This window comes from Elgaria multicarinata, chromosome 8 (assembly GCF_023053635.1).
Source record: "Elgaria multicarinata webbii isolate HBS135686 ecotype San Diego chromosome 8, rElgMul1.1.pri, whole genome shotgun sequence".
In the NCBI taxonomy this organism is placed as follows: Eukaryota; Metazoa; Chordata; class Lepidosauria; order Squamata; family Anguidae; genus Elgaria; species Elgaria multicarinata.
Window position 1 is genome coordinate 46069754 of NC_086178.1, and position 22420 is coordinate 46092173.

Below are 22420 nucleotides of genomic sequence, written 5' to 3' on the forward strand. Positions count from 1 at the left end.
GTGCCCCTTCTGTTATCAGTCGTGCTGCTCTATGCGAGATGTGTGTGAGAAAAAAAATATTGCGCAGCCCCTGTATTTGGTAAGGATATAGAACAGAGTTCCCTATCCTGCTGTCCCAGCTTTCCTGACCATGGGACATACTGACTTGCAATGATGGGAGTTGTAGTCCAACACCTTTGGAGGGCACCAGGTTGGGGAAGGGCTGCTCTAAACAAAAAAAGAGAAGTGGCCCTAGGTTGTTCGTCATCAGTTTTCCACAAGCCCACAGTCACCTCTGCATATCCTATTCTTCATCCTGTCCTCATGGTTTATATCTGCTTTGGGAGAATGAGAATTTCACTGGCACTTTCTGCCTCCTTAGGGAGGATGTGGTGTTAAAGGCTTGTGAGCCTTAACTCCCAATTTCCCTGCTTTTTGGAGTTTGGTTGAAAACTGTAGAGCCTTTTACATTGTTTTGTAAACCATAGGTTTTTTGTTTATTGAATAGGATTACACTGTAAAGGAAACTCCTTAGGGAGCAATCTTATATGTATATAGACAGAAAAAGCCCTACAACTCACAGCATTCTCCAGCTATGCTGGCAGGGGAATGCTGGGAGATGTAAAACTTTGTCCTTTTTAAACTTTCATAAATTGCACCTTTAACCGCTTCTGTTTAAAATGTTCAGGATTGCTTTTTCAGATAAGATACATGAAAATGGTGTTAGAAGTTCTGTGCCCCAGCTGATAGTCTGTTGTGAGTCAGTTCTAAGTGGATGCATCCAGATGAAAAATCCACACTGTATGCTGTGATCTGACATGGCTTGTGTTTCACTTTCCGCATTTTGCACAAAAGTGTGCACTTCATTTAAAAAATCCAACACAACTTTGCATGATCTGAGCCTGACAGCCTTACTGAATGAACCCTCTTCTGATTACGGTTTGGTTCTCCACCTTTACTATAAAGAATAAAGCATTAATTGAACCATGAGTTTGCATCACTGCACTCATTCATCTATGAAGACAACTGACAGTTTCACTACTAAGTTTAGCAGAAGCTAAACTCACATATTTCACAGTCCAAGAGCCTAGCTGAAGCCTTCCTCACTTCCTGACAAGTATATTAAAAATTATCTGGATATTTGTGGTGCATAAACACCTATGTTAAAAAAGGGCCTGAAGGAAGGAAGGAAGGAAGGAAGGAAGGAAGGAAGGAAGGAAGGAAGGAAGGAAAGAAAGAAAGAAAGAAAGAAAGAAAGAAAGAAAGAAAGAAAGAGAGAAAGAAAGAAAATGAGAATGCAGCAGTCTGTTCACTGGACACATCCAAACAAAAAAATACAATGTATACTGAACAGTTAAAAGGCTGGTTGCACCGTAAATTAAAACAGAAATAATCACTTTACAAAATCTTTATTACAAATTTACATCTTTGGAACCTTTACAATGATTTCAATCTATTTCAGAGATTAGTGCTGACAAATCAGATATCTGAAGTTTTTTTTTTTCATTTCAAGTGGAAAAATGCAAACACTTCTTGATAAAAGTATTCTGTACATACAAATATATAAAACTGGCAATGAAACATGCCTGGGAACAAAGTAGCTATTATTCCAAATGCCACCTTTTGAAATTATAGCAAAAAACAGGGTATTATTTTCAAAACCAGCCAGATTTCAGATCTTGTCAGATTTATGATACTATAACTGAATCACACCATTGCCTTTACACAGAGACAATGCATGAGAGAAATGCATTTTGCAGATACTCAAAACTGACCTTTCTACTGCTGTAGAGGAGTATATATGTCTCCTTCCATATGTACCTACTTGGACATTAAGATTGTCCTCTGGGGCCCTCCTCCAGGTTCCCCCACCAAAGTGAGTGACTTCAAGAGAGCAGGCCTTTCCAGTGGTGGCACCCAGATTGTGGAATGCTTTCCCCAGAGAGGCTCGCCTGGTGACTATGTAATGCTCTTTTCGGTGCCTGGTGAAGGCCTTTGCATTCTCCCAGGCATTTTAAGAACGGCTCATTGTGCTTTTTGTACTCTATACTGCTTCTGATTTTATGATACAGTAATGATTTTATTCTTTGATGTTGGGTTTGTCTTTGTTTTATTCTGGACTATTTTTAATTTTTTGTTTTAATATTTGTACTGTTGTATTTTTAATGTATTATATGCCACCAGGGAACTTCAGTCATTGGGCAGTTTAGAAGTAAGGTAAATAAAATTAATAAATGTGAGGAATGTGGGTGCCCTACATGCTGACATTCTTTCAATGGATGGGAGGGGGTGGTTTATCTCAACAAACCTTCACATTATCATGGAAACCTACTCAGATTCATGGAAAGTTACTCACTGATCTGTGTAAAGAAGTCCAAATGGAGTCTTCTACAGTGATGTAGTGCCCCATGTCTGCTAGGCACTGTACAAAAAGTTCAAGTAACATGATACCTGTCCACTGGACCTATGGCAGGACAAACTGGAGAAAGATGGTATAGTAGTAGGAATAGTCAATAATCATAAACAATAGGGAAGGGCTTAATTATGCAGATGCTTTGTGGGAGAAAAAGGGGCCAGTAAAGGGATTTGAAGAAGGACAGTAGTGGCGTGTAGGGAAGGAGATATCAGGTCAAGAGAATAACTTGCCAGAAGGAAGTAGATTGAGAATGGGATCTGCTGTATCCACACTGTCTTCATCAGAGAGATCCCAGGTTCATCTCCATCATGAATCAATGGGAGGGGGAATAGAAAAAAGGAAATGATCTTGGAGTTGTAAAACGAATCTTGGAGCTGTAGTCGATCACAAGCTGAATATGACTCAGCAGTGTGATGTGGCTGCAAAAAGTCAAATGAAATTTTAGGTTGCATCAACTGAAGTATAGTTTCACAGAAGAGGGCTCCAGCCTGTTCTCTATCATCCAAAACTGTAGGACATGAAATAATGGGCTTAAGTCACAGGAAGACTGATTTCGGTTGAATAGCAGGAAAAGCTTCCTAAAAGTTGGAACAGTCAGAAAATAGAACCAACTGCCTAAGGAGGTGATGGCCTCTCTGTCATTAAAAGTATTCAGAGTGAAGATGGGACAGCTAGCTGTCAGAGATGGATTCCTGCCTTAGGAAGCAAGTTGGATTAGCTGACTTTTGGTCTTTCTGAACTCTGCATTTCTATGGAAAAAACTAGTGCTGTACCAAACATTTCTTCCATATTCAATTTGCCAGAAAAGACATTAGGTGAAGAAAATTTCACAGAATTTTCCATGGCTTGGGTTTAGGTTTCTTGTGCTTACATTACATGGGAAGGAGCTGGCTGGAGGATGTGTTTTTGGTCGCCTGGTTTTGCCTGAGGCCCCTGATTTAGCCTGTTTCATCTCCTTCCCATCCAGGTACTATATAAAGCTTGAACAAAGGCCCATGGTGTGGGTGGCCCATGGTGCAAGCAAAGGCCCATGGTGCAAGCCAAAGGGTGAGAGCAAAAGGGCCCTCTTCTTGCAGCTCTCAGCCAAGGCAGTAAGCCGGCAGGACATGAGATGAAGTGGCATCTACTGAAGTAGCTTGAAGTGGAGTCTGGGGGACAGCAGCCAAAGTGAGGGCTTGGTTTCTGCCTGTGAAGGCGCACCTTATACGCTTGGTGTGGGTGGGTTTTTAATAGTTTATCTTTCTGGTGGCCTTAAGTACAGAAATTGTTGGGCCTGTGCCCTTTTACATCTTGGCAGAGTGGAGTGTATGTGCGTGCCTTTAAGGCACATGTGTTTGGATTGTTTGGTGGGTTGGGATGTGCCTGGGTAGGAGGGACAGAGAGGAAGAAGATGCTCCTATAGAGGTGATTACATCAGGGAAAGGCATAGGACAGGGAGGAGTAATGAGCCTAGTTGTATGGCTACTGGCCCCTCTTGCCTCATGGTGTTGGTGCTTAATGCCAGATCCACTCACAATAAAACCTCAGTCATTTGTGATCTGGCTGTGGATCATTGAGACTGGTATGCATCACTGCAACCTGGTGAGCAAACTGGCTGGAGTAGACCCAGTTCTGCCCACCTGGGTATTTGGTGCAGCATCAAACCAGATTAGAGGGCCAGGGGAGAAACCTGTGTTGGAGAAACCTGGGATGTTGGTCTTGGGAGACTTCAACCTTCAGCCTTGACTGGGCTAGCTCAAGACCTCATGGCCTCCATGATAACCATGGATGGCAGGACATACTCTCGATTTAGTCTTTGCCTCTGGACATGTGGTGGCCAAGAAGGGGGAGTTGAAGTTGCTCCATTGTCATGGTCAGACCACAGTCTTGTGAAGTTTGAGCTTTCAGCACCAGTCTCCCCCTGCTGGGGTGGGGACCCATTAAGATGGTCAACCCCCAGCACTTTATGGATTCCTGAATGCACTTGAGGAATTCCCAGTAGCCAGAGCCAGCAATCCTGTCAAGGTTGTAGTCACACTATGGAATGGTGAGACACAAAGGGCTGTTGACACGGTCACTCTGGAGCATTCTCTCCAGCACTGTGGAGCCCAAGTTGCACCCTGCTTCTCTGGTGAGCTTAGGTCATGCAATGGGCTGAGAGATAGAGTGTAAGCAGTGTAAGACTTGTTGCGAAGCTAATCGAACACTTCCAATGGCACATAGTTGTGCCTAGTCAGAAAGTCTACTTTGTTGCCTCCATTGCATCTTCAAATCGCCCTCCATCTGAACTTTTCCAGGTCATTCAGGGCTTTTTGTCATCTTTCCCAGCAAATCTATGTTGGAGCCCTCGAAAGCTTGTGTGATAATTTTGCAAGGTGCTTCAAGAATAAAATCTCTCAGCTTCATGTAAAGTTGGACACTGCTTATATCTGGTGAGGTGTCTAATGCATCTTCTGGTTCAGTGATAGGGGATCAGCTTCAGTTTTGGGGGTCTGAGGATGTAGATAAGATGCCTGTAGCTGTTTCGCCTATGACCTGCCCAGCTGGCTTATTTGAGGCCACCGGGAGGGAGTAGCTGAGTGGATCCAGGAAGTGATGAGTGCATCTCTGCATAATGTAATGGTGTCTTGAAAGAGGTAGTGGTGCATCTACTGCTGAAAAAGCCCTCCCTGGCTTATACCAGCTACAGGGATGATTCCTCCCATAAGGCTTTTTCATGTCAGGAAACAGAGGCAGCCTGGCAGGCTGCAGGATGGTGGAGAGAGGTGTAACAGAAATAAAACACACATACGGGCACCTTACAATGCTTAGGTAAGCTGAAAAGTAACACAAAAATCAATTATAAAACATCCTGAGAAGGGGGCAGAACAATGGAAGAAAACAAGCAGGACATCGGAGGACAGATTTTGGCTCAGCACTCGCTGCACCTCTTCCCTCAAGCTGGACACAATATGCCCCCCCCCCTTCACACTTCCACTGTGGTGGATGCAATAGAGCCACGTGTCATCAGCATACTGACAACAATGCATCCAAAACGTTGGATGACGCCACTCAATGGTTTCATGTAGATGTTAAATAGCATGGGAGATTGAGCCCTGCAGAATCTATGCTTGAGAATCCACAGGGTCAAGCAGTGTCCAGCACCACCTACCAGAGCCGACTGAGCAGGAGCAGAATCACTGCACTGCAGAAACACCCACCCACCCACCCACACTCCCAGTTGAGAGAGTTGCCCCAGAAGGACATACCATGGTCGATGGTATCAAAAGCCACCGAGAGATCAAGGAGAATCAACAGGGTCACAGTTTGTCTTTGTGGGACTTGACCTGCAGCCTGCCTCCAATTAAGCACCTGCCTTTGGCCCTTTTGCTCCTGATCTGCTTGCTCAGACTTCAACCTTGTCTGTTTGGGCCATGTCTATTTATTTATTTATTTATTTATTTATTTATTTATTTAAGGATTTTTATGCTGCCATTCAGCCAAAAAAGGCTCTCATGGCGGCTTACAAAAGTATTTCTTGACAGTCCCTGCCCACAGGCTTACAATCTAAAAGACATGACACAAAAGGAAAGGGGATTGGGAGGGAGGAGGAGGAGGGGGGAAAGGAAAGCAAATTCAGGCACTACAATCTTAATTGGAAAGTTCAGCAGTTACAGGTGACAGCAGGAGGGAGGGGTGCTCTCAGCTGGAGCTGGACCCAGGCACGGTGGAGAGGTGCCTGGCTGCTGCTTCCTCCCTCACTGGTGGCCTCTCCAGAGACAGTTGGTAGCAGGAGGGAGGGGGCTCTCAGCTGGAGCTGGACCCAGGCCCAATGAAGAGGTGCCTGGCTGCTGCTTCCTCCCTCACTGGTGGCCTCTGCAGAGACAGTTGGTAGCAGGAGGGAGGGGGCTCTGAGCTGGAGCTGGACCCAGGCACGGTGAAGAGGTGCCTGGCTGCTGCTTCCTCCCTCACTGGTGGCCTCTGCAGAGACAGTTGGTAGCAGGAGGGAGGGGTCTCTCAGCTGGAGCTGGACCCAGGCCCGATGGAGAGGTGCCTGGCTGCTGCTTCCTCCCTCACTGGTGGCCTCTGCAGAGACAGTTGGTAGCAGGAGGGAGGGGTCTCTCAGCTGGAGCTGGATCCAGGCACGGTGGAGAGGTGCCTGGCTGCTGCTTCCTCCCTCACTGGTGGCCTCTGCAGAGACAGTTGGTAGCAGGAGGGAGGGGGCTTTCAGCTGGAGCTGGACCCAGGCACGGTGGAGAGGTGCCTGGCTGCTGTTTCCTCCCTCACTGGTGGCCTCTGCAGAGACAGTTGGTAGCAGAAGGGAGGGGGCTCTCAGCTGGAGCTGGACCCAGGCACGGTGGAGAGGTGCCTGGCTGCTGCTTCCTCCCTCCTTGTCTTGGTACTCAACAACCAGGAGCAGAAACTCTGGACCTGAATTACTAGACATCTTGCTCATCCCCTCCTTTCAGATTTACCTGTCATTGTGTATATACATTTAAACTTAGTGTTCTACCTTGAGAGCTGGATTTTTTTAAAAAAAAATTAAAGGGGAAATGGAGATTCTCAGGATGTGGAACTCTTTGTCCAATACCAAACTTATGGGGATGGCCATAAGCTTCTGAACTTGGAGGCTTGCGTCTATCCAATGCAGAGTAGGAGGAGCGGTGGAGGTGATCTTTGCTTCCACACTCCTCCAGCACTGCATTTCAGCTAGACAGGCTTTTTCACCTGTCTAGCTGAGGAGTCAAAGAGGGGGAGGGAAGGAGATTGGGGGGATTCCTCATGAGCTGTCCTTGTCATTCTCCTCCCATGTAAATGCCCCCTTTACTTTCCCTGCAGGCAGCCTGCTAGGAGGAGGGGATGGGGAAGTCCAAGATCGGCGTGCTGATTCTGACCTTGGATCCAGGAATCAGAACTATCCTTTGGCTCCCCAGAAGTTATCTAGGGGACCATAGGATTGCTCTCTTAATTGCAGAATCATAAAATAAGCACAGCCCTGACATTAGGTATTGCTGTGTCAAAGACAAGAGTGTTCCGAGGCAAAGGAATGAATAATGAAGCCCATCTCTAAACACTAGAAGCCTCAACTAGAGCCTTCTGCTGCCTACTTCTAAGCAGAAACGGCCATATATTTTCATGGTTGGTTGGTTTTTAAATGCAGCTATAAGGATTGTGGCTTTCTGAGAATCAGGTTCTGCATATTCTGTGTTCTACAGCTGCAATCTGTAGGCAACATGTTCGATTGAATGCTACATGTCTCTGATGTTAGGTCATGAATTAAGGCGTACTGAATGGAAGAGTTGCTAATTGTTAATCATCTGTCCATTTGTTGGCAAGTCCTGTATAAAAATTATTTATATATATATTTAAAAAAAACTTTTTTTTTTAAAGTGCCATGTGATCCAAGAAGGTTTTCCAAGCCCAGAATGCAGGATTCATTCTTCTAACATTGTACATTCCTTAAGCCAGTTAGAGTTACTTTCCCGAAAGTGAAAATGTCTTCATTTGAGCCTTGATTAAGGTGCTTCACCATATTTTTTTCGAAGAGCAGTGGGTGGTAGGCGCCCATAGTGCAGGCTTGATCAAAGAACTTCTGGTAATAATGACAAATGTCTGTTTGCCTTTTGGAAGGAAGAAACTCATAAACATCCACTTCATCACAAAAGTTCAGCATGAGAATAATGCCTGCAGAAGCGGGGTGGGAGGAGGAGAACGAGAAATTATATTTTATATGTCATGTCAGACATGAAGACGGAGAATTTAGAAAATCATAAGAAGGGTTTTTTGGGAGGTGGAGGGAACAGTAACTGGCAAAAGCTGAATAATGCAAAGAGAATAGAGGAAAACTTTTTGATGAATGGCTCATAGATATAATTAACAACCCCACAATTGCAGAAATTAATTTATGAAATGTATATTCCACCCAACTGGCAGATGCCCTCAAGACAGTTAATAATATCACAAACCCTAAAACAACAATACAGGAACAACCAAAATAATAAATATTGTAGAGTCAGTAGTAACAACATAAGAAGAGCCATGCTGGATCAGACCAAGGGTCAGTTCATACAGTACCCAACCAGCTGTTGACCAGGGATCCACAAGCAGGACACATAAGAGCAACAGATTAAAGAATAAATGTCTTCTGGAAGAAGATGGACTTAACCTGGCATCTAAATGTATATAGTGAAGATGCCAGGCAGATCTCCCTGGAAAGGGCATTCTACAGGTGTGTGGGGTGAGGACATGACAAAAAAGGCCCTGTCTGTGGTAGCCACCCATTGCACCATTGTGGGCAGTGAGTGCCCAGAGAGGAGCCTCCAAATATGATCTTAGCAATTTAACATTATTTGTAGGCTGAATAGCTCATGAAGCTTCAACACAAAATCCTTGGTGCTGACTAAATCAAGCTTTCTTTTCTTTTCTTTTCTTTTCTTTTAAGGCAGAATGTGGTGGATAATTAGAGTGGACTTTTCTGAAACTGCAAATACTGAACTTACTATCAGCCATGTCTCAAATTTAGCTGCTATCCATTTAGCTGCTATCCATAGAACCCATGAAAAATCAGGATTTAATTAATGAAAAGAGAACTACTTTTAAGATGTAATGCTGCTTATCCATCACACTCTCTGTCCTGGAAACCATGACCCTAAAATTTGTAGTTGTAGTTAGTTCCTGATGAGACAAAATCACTTTGCCCAGCCACAGATGTACATTTTTGGATCTAAGCCCTGGCTCAAATGAAACACTGCTTTAAAAATCGATCCTTACAATAACTTATTCATGTCACCGCTGTATGTATACCATACATGTTTACAAAATGGGTGGAAGGTATCTGGGTTAATTCCATCTCTGAAGCATATTGGGATCTGGGTCAATACTTAGATCGCAAATCACCCTGGAACCCCAAACATGCTGGGTGTAACTGTGATAAACAGGCAATCTGAATGTAGGAACTGCTATGCAGACTTTGCACGTGATCAGCCACGAGGAACCTCTTGCTTAGGATCAGCCATGCCTCTTACTCAGGAAGCTGAGAAAGGTTGTTTGGGGGGCAACTGTCACATGAGCAGAACTTGACAATGGCATTACAAAGCTGGCATGAAGCATAAAAACTAAGCACCTGCAAAACAAAACCATGCCCCCCCCCCAACATTGGTGTGGTACTTAGCCACCTGTTTTTCTAATACATTATCTTTGCAAAATGTAGGGTTTTTTCCCTTTGTAGGTTATGAAACTGCAGTGAATGTCAAATGATAATCCAAAACTACTTCTGTTTTCTTGTAAAGAGAACATGTGCAAGAAGATTAGAGAGAACTTGTTGCACCATTAGCTAAAACATAGAACTAGCTTGCAAATGTGTCCATTGGGTGAAGCTGTACTGCCCTCTAGAGGTTTTCCTCCCTGGGAGTACAAAACATATATTTAGTATGTGAAGCAATCTACTCTTAACTAGGGATGGATGAGAATTTCATTTAGTTTGTTTTTGGAGCAAAATTTATAAATTTCTTCATAAATGGAGAAACTGATAGATTCATCCAGACAGACAGAAGACTTTTGAGTGCTTCAAATTAAGCAAATTGCACAAATTAAACAAATTATGGATGAAACGTGCACAAACTGTAGCTGTAGTTTGCATAAATGTTGATTTAAGGGGCCTCTCCAAAAATCCGTGAGCTGGCCAGCTTGTGGGTAAGTGAGCTCAAGGGGGTGGATAGGCTGAGCTGATGAAAGCCTGGCAAACTTCACCTCCCCCGCCCCACGGATTCCTCCAACATCCCTACCTATGGGAAAGGGAATTGGGAATACCTATTATTTGAGTGTAGCATCAGATACAGCCCAATATACACACCTGTGCCCCAGTGTTTGCAATGCAAACACGTTCAGTGGCATTGTTTTCATTGTGGTGAGCTAAACCACTTTCACTGAGGGGCTGCTCCCTAGAATATTTACAAGATGAGCCAAAAGAGTGAAAATGCTTCTTTTAATTTCCTTATTAAAAGTGTCCTTTTAGGGTGCAATCCTATGCATGGTTAGACAGAAAAAAATCCTACGGCTTACTGGGAAATGCTAGGTAATAATAGGACATTTTTCTGTCTAAACATAGAAGTACACCTTCATGATATCGTTATGGTTTTATCTAAAAGATTAATAAGCCACCTTTTAGAGAGCCAGTGAAGTTTAGTGGTTAGAATGTTGGACTGGGAGTCTGGAGATCTAGGTTCTAGTTCCCATTTGGCCATGAAGCTCACTGGAGAATTTTGCACCAGTCACTGACTCTCAGCCTAACCTACCTCACAGGGTTGTTGTGAGGATAAGATGGAGGGGAGGAGGATCATGTAAATTGCCATAGGTGCCCTGGAAGGGGGGGGGGGGAATGTGGGGCATAAATGTAATAATAAATAAATAGGATCCCACTTTACAGCAAGAGAAGGCACTATTTGAATCTCATCAAACCAAGCTTCTCTCCTGAAAGGCATCCTAGAAATATTTTAAATAAAAATTTAAATGAAATACAAAGAGAAGGAACAGAATCCAGCTGTAAATATGATCTTCCTTTGCAATAAAATCGTACTGTGCAGGAGTGCCACCTTGTGGTAAGAGAAAAAGAACAGAACAACTGTGATAGGTGAACGGGGCGGGGGGAGGGGGAGAGACACCAGTGGGAATGTAATGGAATTATATTTTTATTAGAAATAACTACTTAGCTACAAGTTGCTTTCTACCTATTTATCATAGAAGGGGATTTTTTTCACCTGGAGAAGATCAACCTCTTTTTTATTATGAAAGCAGTCCACGTTTATATATAGGCTGCCTTTCAAGGTTATGCCTTCCAAGGCAGCCTACAAGGCAGCTACTGCACAGGATAGAAATGTAATAAATAAATAAATAAATAAAAATATTAAAACAAAAAAATATTACAACTATAAAATCATGAAACGACTACGTAAAACATCACAGAACCCCCTCTGTGTTATAACTTAATTCATGTATATGTACTATTGATCACAAGCTGAATATGAGCCAACAGTGTGATATGGCTGCAAGAAAGGCAAATGCTATTTTGGGCTGCATTAATAGAAGTATAGCTTCCAAATCACGTGAGGTACTGGTTCCTCTCTATTTGGCCCTGGTTAGGCCTCATCTAGAGTATTGCGTCCAGTTCTGGGCTCCACAATTCAAGAAGGACGCAGACAAGCTGGAGCGTGTTCAGAGGAGGGCAACCAGGATGATCAGGGGTCTGGAAACAAAGCCCTATGAAGAGAGACTGAAAGAACTGGGCATGTTTAGCCTGGAGAAGAGAAGATTGAGGAGAGACATGAGAGCACTCTTCAAATACTTAAAAGGTTGTCACACAGAGGAGGGCCAGGATCTCTTCTCGATCCTCCCAGAGTGCAGGACACGGAATAATGGACTCAAGTTAAAGGAAGCCAGATTCCAGCTGGACATCAGGAAAAACTTCCTGACTGTTAGAGCAGTGCGACAATGGAATCAGTTACCTAGGGAGGTTGTGGGCTCTCCCACACTAGAGGCCTTCAAGAGGCAGCTGGACAAGCATCTGTCGGGGATGCTTTAGGGTGGATTCCTGCATTGAGCAGGAGGTTGGACTCGATGGCCTTGTAGGCCCCTTCCAACTCTGCTATTCTATGATTCTATTTTCAGTTGACATATGAACATACTGTCTCTCAGTTCCTCTCAACCACGGACTTAACTGATGGATTCACATTCTTTCCTTAGTTTAAATGCTTGAAACTCTTAGTTTAAACTCTCTTTCTTTTCTCAACTGCCATTGGGAGTTCTGTTAGCTGGCAGGTTCTTGTAAGGTCATTATTATGGTTGATTTCTTTCCCATTTTAATTTACAGATTTCTGTACTTCTGCATACCCAAAGAGCTCCCTGAGTACGTTAAAATCATCCCCATATTTTTGGGTTTTCTCTTTTCGCTTTCAGACTGACAGGCACTCAACCAACAGTGTTCGTCAATATAGGAAAATATGAGAAACCATTACCCATAATTAACTCTGTAAAAACAGGAAGACAATATTAATCCAAAAGGGAAAATAACAAACAAACAAAGATTTGCTGTGATGTTATTTTACCAAGCATTCCTGAAGAGGGTGGATTTGGTTGGATATCCTCTGCTGAGTTCTCTTGAAGGATATCCCACAGTTGCCATTGCATGTTGGGATTCAAGATATAAAAAGGTTGTTCAGGATGTTTTTTCCGATAGTGCTTGTAGCTTTCATAGAAAAAGAAATCTGGCTTTTGGTACCACTGAAACCAAAAATAAAAAGACCTGTAAATCTTCTATCAATATATTAGGAAAACTCACTTAAAACAGTGGCCTGATCAAAGATCATAGAATCATAGAGCTTCCCTTGCTCGGCTTCGTCCATTTTCTTCTGCTGCCCCTTACGCCTGGAACGCTCTTCCAGAACATTTGAGAGCTACAAGTTCAATCGCAGCTTTTAAAGCTCAGCTAAAAACTTTTCTTTTTCCTAAAGCTTTTAAAACTTGATTTTGTTCTGACTTTATACTGCTAGTTTTACCCTACCCTGTGCCTGTTTGGTGAATTCTCTTCCCCTCCTTATTGTTTTATTATGATTTTATTAGAACGTAAGCCTATGCGGCAGGGTCTTGCTATTTACTGTTTTACTCTGTACAGCACCATGTACATTGATGGTGCTATATAAATAAATAATAATAATAATAATGGATACCCTGATGGATGGGTGTCCATTCTTTGCTTGAATACCTCCAGTGACGGAGGACCACAAATCCCCTTAGACAATTGGTTCCATTGTCTGTCTGCTCTGACTGTTGGGATTTTTTTTCCTGATGTTCAACTAAAATTTCCCTTCCTATAACTTAATCCCTACGGAATTTCATTTCTTTTCACAAATCATACTGACAGGTCTGTTTGCAATCCTCAACCCAAACAGGGGTGGTTTTTCCCCTCAAATTTGCAATTGTGTTTGAAAAATGTGTTGTGTACACAGAGATGTTCATGTTTCCCATTCTAAATGGACACTTTTCACTTTCCAATGAGCTGAAAAACTAGTGAAAAACCAAAATGGGATCAAGCCAAATTGATCTTCAAAATGATTTTTTTTGGAGAGTTTAAGCAAGCTTGAAAATTGCTGGTTCTCCCTTTCCATGTCTAGACTAGGAGTGTACATCAGATTCAGACAAATTCTAAATTCTGAGCCAAATCAAGAAGATCTGGACAGATTCAGGACTGTAAAGGTCTTCCAATTTGCTCCAAAATTAATCTGGATCCCCCTGAAGAAATTTTCGAGTGGCAGTCTGTTTCCAAATATTGGTACATTTCCTCCAAAGCTGTCCATATAAGGTGGAGGAGGAGAACCAAGGGAAAGGTTTGTATGTAGTTTTGTGTCTGACAGCTCTAGCTTCCAACCAAGGAGTAACAGGGAAGAAACTTACCAGAGGAGGCTCCTGTACTGTCACTGCATTTTCTGACAATGTACCTGTAGCTGCAGGAGCACTCAGTGCTTTCAGCAGGAGGAGCTGCTGGCTCCAATTTCAGTGGGGCTGAGAATCCATTCTGGTTTTCCATCAGAACCAGCCAGAACTATGAAGGATCTATCCAGGATGCAGAACCCTTCCCCCAAAATGGGCCCAGTACCTTGTATAGCTCCTTTAGATTTCTGGCTGGTTGTAACTAAAACCCGGAATGGAACTCTGTCCCACTGAAATTGGAGCCACCAGCTTCCTACAGCTGTCAGGGACGATTTTCCTTGAAAGCTTGCACTAACTGCAAGATGCCTGTACCCACTGCTGCTTATTCCGTGGGTGACTAATGCTCCCCACACAGGTATGTAGAGCTACACTTAATCAAGCTCTGAAAGCACTTTCTCTCTGGCTGTTGGCTCAGAATAGGGCCCTGCCTTCCTGCTATAGATAGTGCCCCACCACAGATCCTAACAGTGGGCCACACACAATCAGGGAGCATAGTGGAGAGGCAGGGAAGAGCTGGTCTTAACACCTCATCTGCCTCCTCTTTCACTTCTAGACTGCTTTGTCTGAAACAAAGAAGGACACTCCCCCTCTGCCTGAAATAATACAGAGAGAGGGGTGCTTGGAGGCATTTACAAGCACATGTGGTTTTCTGGTTGCACAAAGGACAAGTTTAACACGTGTGTGTGTGTGTGTGTGTGTGTGTGTGTGTGTAATGCAACAAGTTCCCCACCAAAGGAGAGAAGGAAATTCTTTTTAAAATACACCAAACTTTAAGGGTTCCTCTTGCACTATACACAAGTTCTACAATGTCCTCTTTTATATATTTTCTCAATAGTGTCATCCATCCACTCTATCAAGGTTGAAGCACGTACGGTTCCATTGGTAAACATAACATTAAAAATGGTACATTTAGCAGTGTGGTTCCCAGCGCTGTGATGTCCTCCCAGTTCTAGAATGACTCTACGCACCCAGATGGTCCATCATTTTTCTCCCAACTTTGGAGTATTATTAAAAAAAACTTTGGATAAAAGCCAGGCTAGGCCAGGAGTGGGCAACTGTGAGAGGTCCCAGTGCCATTTGCACATGCACACACTCTCTCTCCCATAAGCTACACTAAGAGGGAAAAATAAATAAAATACAAATAAAATGTAAAATATGGCTGGTTTGTCACCAGAGTTAGGTAGCAAACCACTCCATAATGCTCAGTAGTGCTACAATGGTTAAATGTAGCATGCCTGCAATTGAAATATGACCCTTTGTGTCCTGTAGTTGCTATGGAATGCTGGAATGGACAAAAAGAGTTTGCAAACAAGCTACATTTTTTCTTAATGAATTTCAGGTGGGTTGAGGACCAGCGTTGGCCCACCGGGGGTGGTGGTGGAGAGTAGGGTCCTCATGCAGCCCACATGTTGCTCAGCCCTGAACTAAACTGATTATAGCCCAGCACCATGACACATATCAAGGCAGATATGAAACTGCTACAGGAAGGATGTATATATGTGATTTGAGGGTATATTAATAGAATTATGTATTTCCTGGACTAACGCTACCTTCCCCCAATATCTGATGCATATTTATACTTTTATTTTAAAATGTACACACTCCAAACATACCTTATAGATATCTGCATGATATGGTGATGGATCCCATACAATTAAGATTCCGAAGTTATACCGTGGATCTGTAACAAACTTCTGTTCTTCAACAGTAATAAGCTAGGAACAGCAAAAGAGGTGGTGATTAATACATTATGTCCCGTTTGAAATGCACAGGACGATCAGGTAGCATAGTTATACTGGTCGTTACTGCTGCTGATTACTGCAGACATGCAGGGCCGTTGCCAGACTATTTTGTGCCCTAGGCAAGGTGTGCTACTTACACACACACACACACACACACACACACACACACACACACACACACAAATGCCAACTTTGATTTTTAAGAACATATGTTTCTGGAAAAAAATAAGAAGCACAAGTTGAAACTGCTAAATTTATTTTAAAGTACAAGAAATACGTCATGCCAATTATAACAAACAAATTGGAAAGGAATGTCTATGGGTTCAAAATGCATTATTTAATAGGAATATCACCTCCAAATCATCCCCCCAACTCACATGCCGCACACACACACTCAGCATCACTCACTCCAAACAAATACACGCATGAACACATGCATTCACTCAAAGACTCCATGCACCCCATTCACCCATACATTCTCTCTCTCTCTCTCTCTCTCTCTCTCTCTCTCTCTCTTCCGGGCATGTTCCGGAAGTCCGAACATGGAGCCGCCTCACCCCCACTCCAGTTTCCCTGGCTTCGCTTCGGCTGGGCAGGCGCGGGGCACCATCTCCCCCGCCCAGGTCCAGCTGAATCCTCGGGCCAGCTCACAGCCCACGCGCATGAGTGCTGCGCTGTGCTCGGCGCCCCTCTTAGCTTGGCGCTCTAGGCGGCCGCCTGAGTGGCCTCTATGGTAGCACCGGCCCTGCAGACATGGCTTCAGGAGAATTATACCTTTTAAGCTGATGTTCCTATTGAAAAAATGGCTGACGCTCTCTGTGAGAACTAATTCATTTAACTGGTAGTGGTGAGGGAAAATAGTGGCTCCAAATCTCCAAAGATCTAGTCATGGACAACAGATTAGATAAAGTGACCTAGTCACACCCTCTCTGGAGTTACTCTGAAATTAGGCTGGAGAACATGAGGCACAATAATTAAGACATTTTTAAAAGTATATTATCCTTTTGAACCACATCCATTAGTCTAACATTAGTACTAACTCTGTTCAGCCAACTAGCAAAATTGCCATACGATAGGGCAATTGAAAATGTAGACATCCCTTTCCTAGATGTATATACCTCAGCACCGACCAACTCAAATACCACCTTCTGCACAGAAGACGTGCTCTAGCATGTTGTAGATTGCAGCATCCATGGTCCCCCTATATCCTCCGGAAAAGCCTTTTCCAACCTCATGCTCTCCAGATGTTTTGGACTGCAATTCCAACATTCCTGATCATTAGCCATGCTGGCTGGGGATAATGGGAGTTGAAATCCAAAACATCTCGAGGGAACTAAGTTGGGAAAGTCTCTCATCCACAAACACTAGGAAGAAGACAACAAGGAACACTTTATCCAATTTATGGTAAACTTCCACATAGCATCTCTCAACTTTTCCCCTGACAATTAAGAAGACAGCTACTCACTGGTAATCAACTCACAATGCCTTGCAAAAGACATCAGCACAGTCCTTTCATTGCCTTCTGCTAACCTCTAAAGCAGCGGCCCCATTCAGAAGACACCTTAAACCATGGCTTTAACCACGATGGTTAAGCCAGAAAGCCAGGCCGTGTTCAGAAGACACCTTAAACCACGGCTTTAACCGCAGTGAAATAAGCAAAAAGTCTTATTCACCGTGGTTAGAGCCATTTTCTTTGCTTAAAAAGCCTGGAACAGGGGATTGAACGATTCTCTGGATCTGACCTCATATAAACAATAAAAGAATCTAAAGTAAGCTTGCAGCGTTGGGAGCAGTAGATAAATTGAGTCTCCCCCCCCCCAAAAAAAACCACACCAAAAAAAACTTATAGTAAAATATAGTCAAAATAATATAAGATGAACTTCAAATGATAATGACACGTGGTTATACTGTAGCTAAGCATTGACAGGATCAACCAGAGTCAAGACAATTAAGGCTGCTGGCTGTTTATGGAATAACTTAAATTGCTCTCAACTGACCTTGGCTTCCGAGTAGAAGGAGGAGATTCTTTGAGAGCTTGGCGGGGACGCCCAACAAGCCAAGAACTCCTTTCTTTTGCATTAAGGTTTTATTGTTTTGATATTGTGCTAAGGTTTGTGAAATCACAGTCAAGTGCTTTTTTCCTCAGGTTAGTTCATTTGTTGTGTTTCCAGGTGAATGGGTAAATGTTTAGTTCTAGTATTTGATGTTAGCAAAGGTTTTTTAAAAGGTCGTTCATTATCTGATATGAGTGTTGTTCAGCGTTTAATCTTAAACTGTTTAATGTTTCATCTTTGAGTTGTTGCTTGTCTAATTTGTAGTTATACTTGTTTTACATGTAGCTCCTGATGAAGGATGTGTTTCCAAAACACGTAGAGCAGATTGAAGAACTCATTAAAGAGTAAAGAAAAATATTGTTTTATAGCATCAGAGCTTGGCTCTCTCCCCCTCCCCCCATTCAGAAGACACCTTAAACCATGGCTTTAACCACAGTAGTTAAGCCAGAAAGCCAGGCCATGTTTGGAAGCCTAATTCACTGTGGTTAAAGCCATGGTTTAAGGTGTCTTCTGAATGGGCCCTATGCAAGTTACAGGTGAGAACTGAAATAAAACCATCAGCAATCTTGAACTTTGTAAACATTATATTAGATTTTAATTTATATGTCAGGACTTATATCCTAGATCACTTCATTGTGAATCCAATTGCAGTATCAGCTGCATTTTCTTGGGGGTGGGGGCGGGAAACAGAGTAAGTGGTAAGATTTATTTTATTAAGCAAAACCTCGCTTGCCAGTGCAACAATGATAGATACTTCATTGAAGTCTCCTCCAACCAGGTGCCTTCCAGATGTGTTGGGCTATATCCACCAATGGCCACTGAATTTTAGACTGCAGCAATGAGCACAAGACATAGCCATGTGAGACATGAGGAGTGAAGATTGAGGTAGGGCACTTTTACATGCTAAGGACGGTGGGCTTGTCCTGTTCACCTCTCAGAGCTTTTGTACATTGCAGACACTAGGTAGTTTCCTACAAACTAGCCAGTGTGCTTATCCATTAACTCAGCTGCCGCATTAATCTCTTGTTCCCAGATATGTCTTGCTATTTTTAGCTGTGTACTAGGCACCGATACTACACCGACTTCAGAAGCCTGACTTCGTTGCCTTTCTGGTCTTCCTCAGCAGTCACTTAACTGCTACCAGATTTACTCCTGCTGTCCTGTTCCACTGCTCCTAATGAACTGTTTGTTTTATTGGTTACTAGACTGTTTGAGCTTTGACTGCCTTGCTAACACCCACTTAACTGCCTCCATGATCTCTTCTGGATAAACTATCACGCTGATTAATGAATATTACGGTATACCCACCAGGCACCCTACATTTTTGTATCAAATCATTTTCACTTCACTTAATTTAAAGCTCTCTCATAGTCTATCTAACACATGTGCTGTATTCTACTCTTCACTCCCGCTCCACAAGCTAACAGTGGAATATTAGAAGGGACATTTCCCACAGGGAAGCTTTTAAGAGCTGCGAATGTGAGATGCCTTAGGAAGGATTAATTTTCAGCTGCTTCATGCTCATCATATATCATTTTATGCAGAGGTCTTCACCTATTCCTGCTGTTCTAATCAATCAAGCTGTTTGATGGGACAGCTGCATTGAACATGGAGTCTCTTGGGTGACACCATGTATCCAAAGTGAATGGTGTGTACAGAGTGTAGTAATGCAAGGAAGACTTTGTTCATAACAGCAGATTTGCCGCAGAGGACATGGATTCCTCTTTTGGCCAAATTTAGGTTTTGAAATTAACTTTGCCAAAGATTTTAATTCCAAATTTAGACTCAAAATCTTTATTATGCAGCCAAAATAGGTTTCAGCCAACATCATCAACATCAGACACTTCAAGGTACAATATAAAACAGAGTATTACAGTAGTTCGATCACAAATATATATATATATATATATATATATATATATATATATCACAGTTCCATTAATTAATCAGGATATAAATTATAGCGGCTTATATCCTAAACCAGGTCAGATTTTAATTCTGACATGAAATAATATTCCCAGCTAAGGGTATTCTGCATGGGCAAGACAAACGAAATCCAAGCTGTGATATAAATACTATTAGTGTTAAATACTGTGTGTATCAGTATAGATTATCTTTTCCTTTCATCACTGTGAAGGAAGACAGTTCTAAAAGATCAGAAAATAGAGAATACATTGGTTTATTTACCTAAAAACTTCCACTTTCCTACAAATTGTACCCAAAGTAGTCTACATGAATGTAGGATATCCACAATCTAGCTTTATATATCAGTTCTATTAACTCCATTTCAAAATGGTCTCATGCATTGTCTAATAGATAACTCAGAAATCCAGTTCAGAAACCTTCAAGCATTCTACTCTCCAATTCCATCTGTTTCATATGGATGCATATGAAGTGACTCACTGAAAATCTAGGTACACTTTCCTGGGGGTAAGTCCCATTCAACCCAGTGGAGATTACTTCCAAGTGAACATGCACTGGATCATGCTCCATTACTCATGTACCTATGGCCCATCTCTGGGGGTCTTTCTCACATTACTCTTGCAGCATGGGAGCTGTAAAGGAAGTCTGAGTCAATCAGTCCTTCCCAAGGGTCCCTCTGGGGTGTTTCCCCCCAATTCCCGTACTACGGGACCGGTATAACTTTGGAATAAAGGCACACAAAATAACCAAGATAAAAGTTTATTGTGGAAACACAATTACCAAATAGGAGCTTGGTCAATAGCAGCTACAAAAAAATGCCAATAAAAAAGATAATACAAGGAAGCAGAGGAAGGGAATAAATAAAGTAGATAGATATCAGGCAGAACCACCCACAAATCCTTTCAGAAAAGAACAGGCAGTCTCTCCACTAAACTTCCCTTCCCCCCTCCGGCCAAAGCGACCAAACTTGCCTTTGGAAAACCAGCCCACAGCAAACAGCAACACCCTAACCTTCTTTCAGCTCCCAGACTGGGCAACTGCAGACGTCCAAAGCCTCCAGGCTGAAGACCTGCCCCAACTTAATCCAATCAGCCTTTTATCTCTTGCTCCCTTAATGAGGGTGCTTGCTCTTTCTTCCCACACAAAGGCCAATTAGCCCGGGCAGGAGATAGCCCGCAGGTGTGAAACCTTTGCCTGACCTCGGGAAGTTTGACTCCCACCTTTTCCCACATGTCAACTGGGTCTTGGCGCCAGCGGGACCATACACAACAGGCTGGCCAGATACCTCCCATAAACCCATCAAACTATTCTTTATCTACTATCACCACTATGGTTTACTACCTAGCAGTAAGGCATAGTTTACTATTCAACAGGAAAACAAATGCATTTCAAAACAAATTTACTGATGGACAAGGAAGTTGGTATAATTCACAACTCAACAACACTCCCCACCCCCCTTGGTCCTTCACAGGAGCCACTGCAGTTCATCTCTTTCCTACAAAGCTTGGGTAAAGTCAGAAGCCCACAAGCATATAGGAGGAGCCCACCCCCTGCCTTTAGCCAATGATAGAGTTACCTCTCCCATGGAACTATGCTGGCAGGGGAAGAGGTCCCGCAATGGAATTTTACTTCCATATGGCCCGGGGGTTCTAATATCTTTGCAGCACATGAAGATGCTGCACCACAGCTGCTGCTCCTAAGGTGAAAAGGACATGGAACAGAGGAAGAGGCCATATCAAGTATGCGCACACACAAAATCTTACTAGTTGAGGCACGTGGCCTCAGTCGGAAAGCGCCCCAGTGAAATACTCAGACATTTGCTTAGGGTCAAATTAGACATGATGCTAAATGGATCATTAGGAAACATTGCCTGGGAATGATGGGAATTGCAGTGCAACACATCTGGAGCGTACCAAGTTAGGGAAGGCTGCTTTATAGCCTGGGTATAAAATTCCTCCTCCACCCCTTCAGGTGGAGCTTTAAAAAAATCTGTGTTCTTTTCTCAGTGAAAAGTCGCTTTTAAATGTTGCTGTGCAGGGTCCAAGGCAGATTTTTATGCTCACTGGCTCTGTCCTTGTCCAAAGGCAACACAAAGGCTGACATCAGTGGCTCTCCTAGGTTTTGCTGCTTCGCTTGCTTCCAAACCTGTGCAGAGCAGAAGAGGTAGCATAACAAAAAGAGCTGAAGCAGGCCCTTGTTAAAGCCCTCAAAATTCAGCCTCATCTACTTCAGCCTCATTGCTTACCTGGGAATTAACAAGGCGTATTGTGGTTTTCTCCCCTACGTCAGCTTCAAACCCACTTGTAGGGGCCCCATTAAACCGCAATACTGCATCGTGGCTGTCTGAAAGGGACAAAGATGAAAGATATGTGGTTAAAGGCACCTGACAGAGCCAAAACAAAAAAACACAACATCTCAACCGTTTCTATTCTGAGGTCTTGAACCCAGCTGTGCTGCTTATCACAATCAACTCATTACTGCAAGTATGAGAAATTTATTTCATTGCAGCCACCTCTCCGTTAGCTTTATATGAATCTGGTTCTACACTACTAACCATTGGGATAAGCTCAGCCTTCCCCAGGCTCATGTGCTCCTTCCTCCCATCTACTGCTCAGGTGCAATTGCAAGGAGGAGATTGGAAGTTCCTACTTCTTTTTTAGATTAACTGCGGTTTTAGCATGCCAGTTGAATCCTAAACTTTGGTTAATCTTAACAATGGTTTGTTGGAACAAACCAGCTTCAGAGCTTATGTTTTGAAGTTAGCTTGTTTCAAACAAACCATAATGAAGGTTAACCACAATTTGTTGGATTTAGATTATATGAAACACCGTGGATAATCAAAAATAGAAGCAAATGTTTATAACCAA

General features: G+C 42.9%; 2 protein-coding genes across 2 annotated transcripts in view; one reads left to right on the plus strand and one right to left on the minus strand.

Moving 5' to 3' along the window:
- The window catches only part of ITM2C (integral membrane protein 2C), a 370458-nt gene that overhangs the window by 315709 nt on the left and 32329 nt on the right, over window positions 1-22420 (plus strand). The gene's annotated exons all lie outside the window — the stretch shown is intronic.
- The window catches only part of ST6GAL1 (ST6 beta-galactoside alpha-2,6-sialyltransferase 1), an 87312-nt gene continuing 72375 nt past the window's right edge, over window positions 7484-22420 (minus strand). The window contains exons 4-7 of the mRNA XM_063132251.1: window positions 21799-21896; window positions 15448-15549; window positions 12454-12628; window positions 7484-8038 (exon numbers count right to left, since the gene is read on the minus strand). Of these exons, the coding sequence (XP_062988321.1) occupies window positions 7797-8038; window positions 12454-12628; window positions 15448-15549; window positions 21799-21896 (617 nt within the window). The 3' untranslated portion in view covers window positions 7484-7796. The remainder of the gene's footprint in view (window positions 8039-12453; window positions 12629-15447; window positions 15550-21798; window positions 21897-22420) is intronic.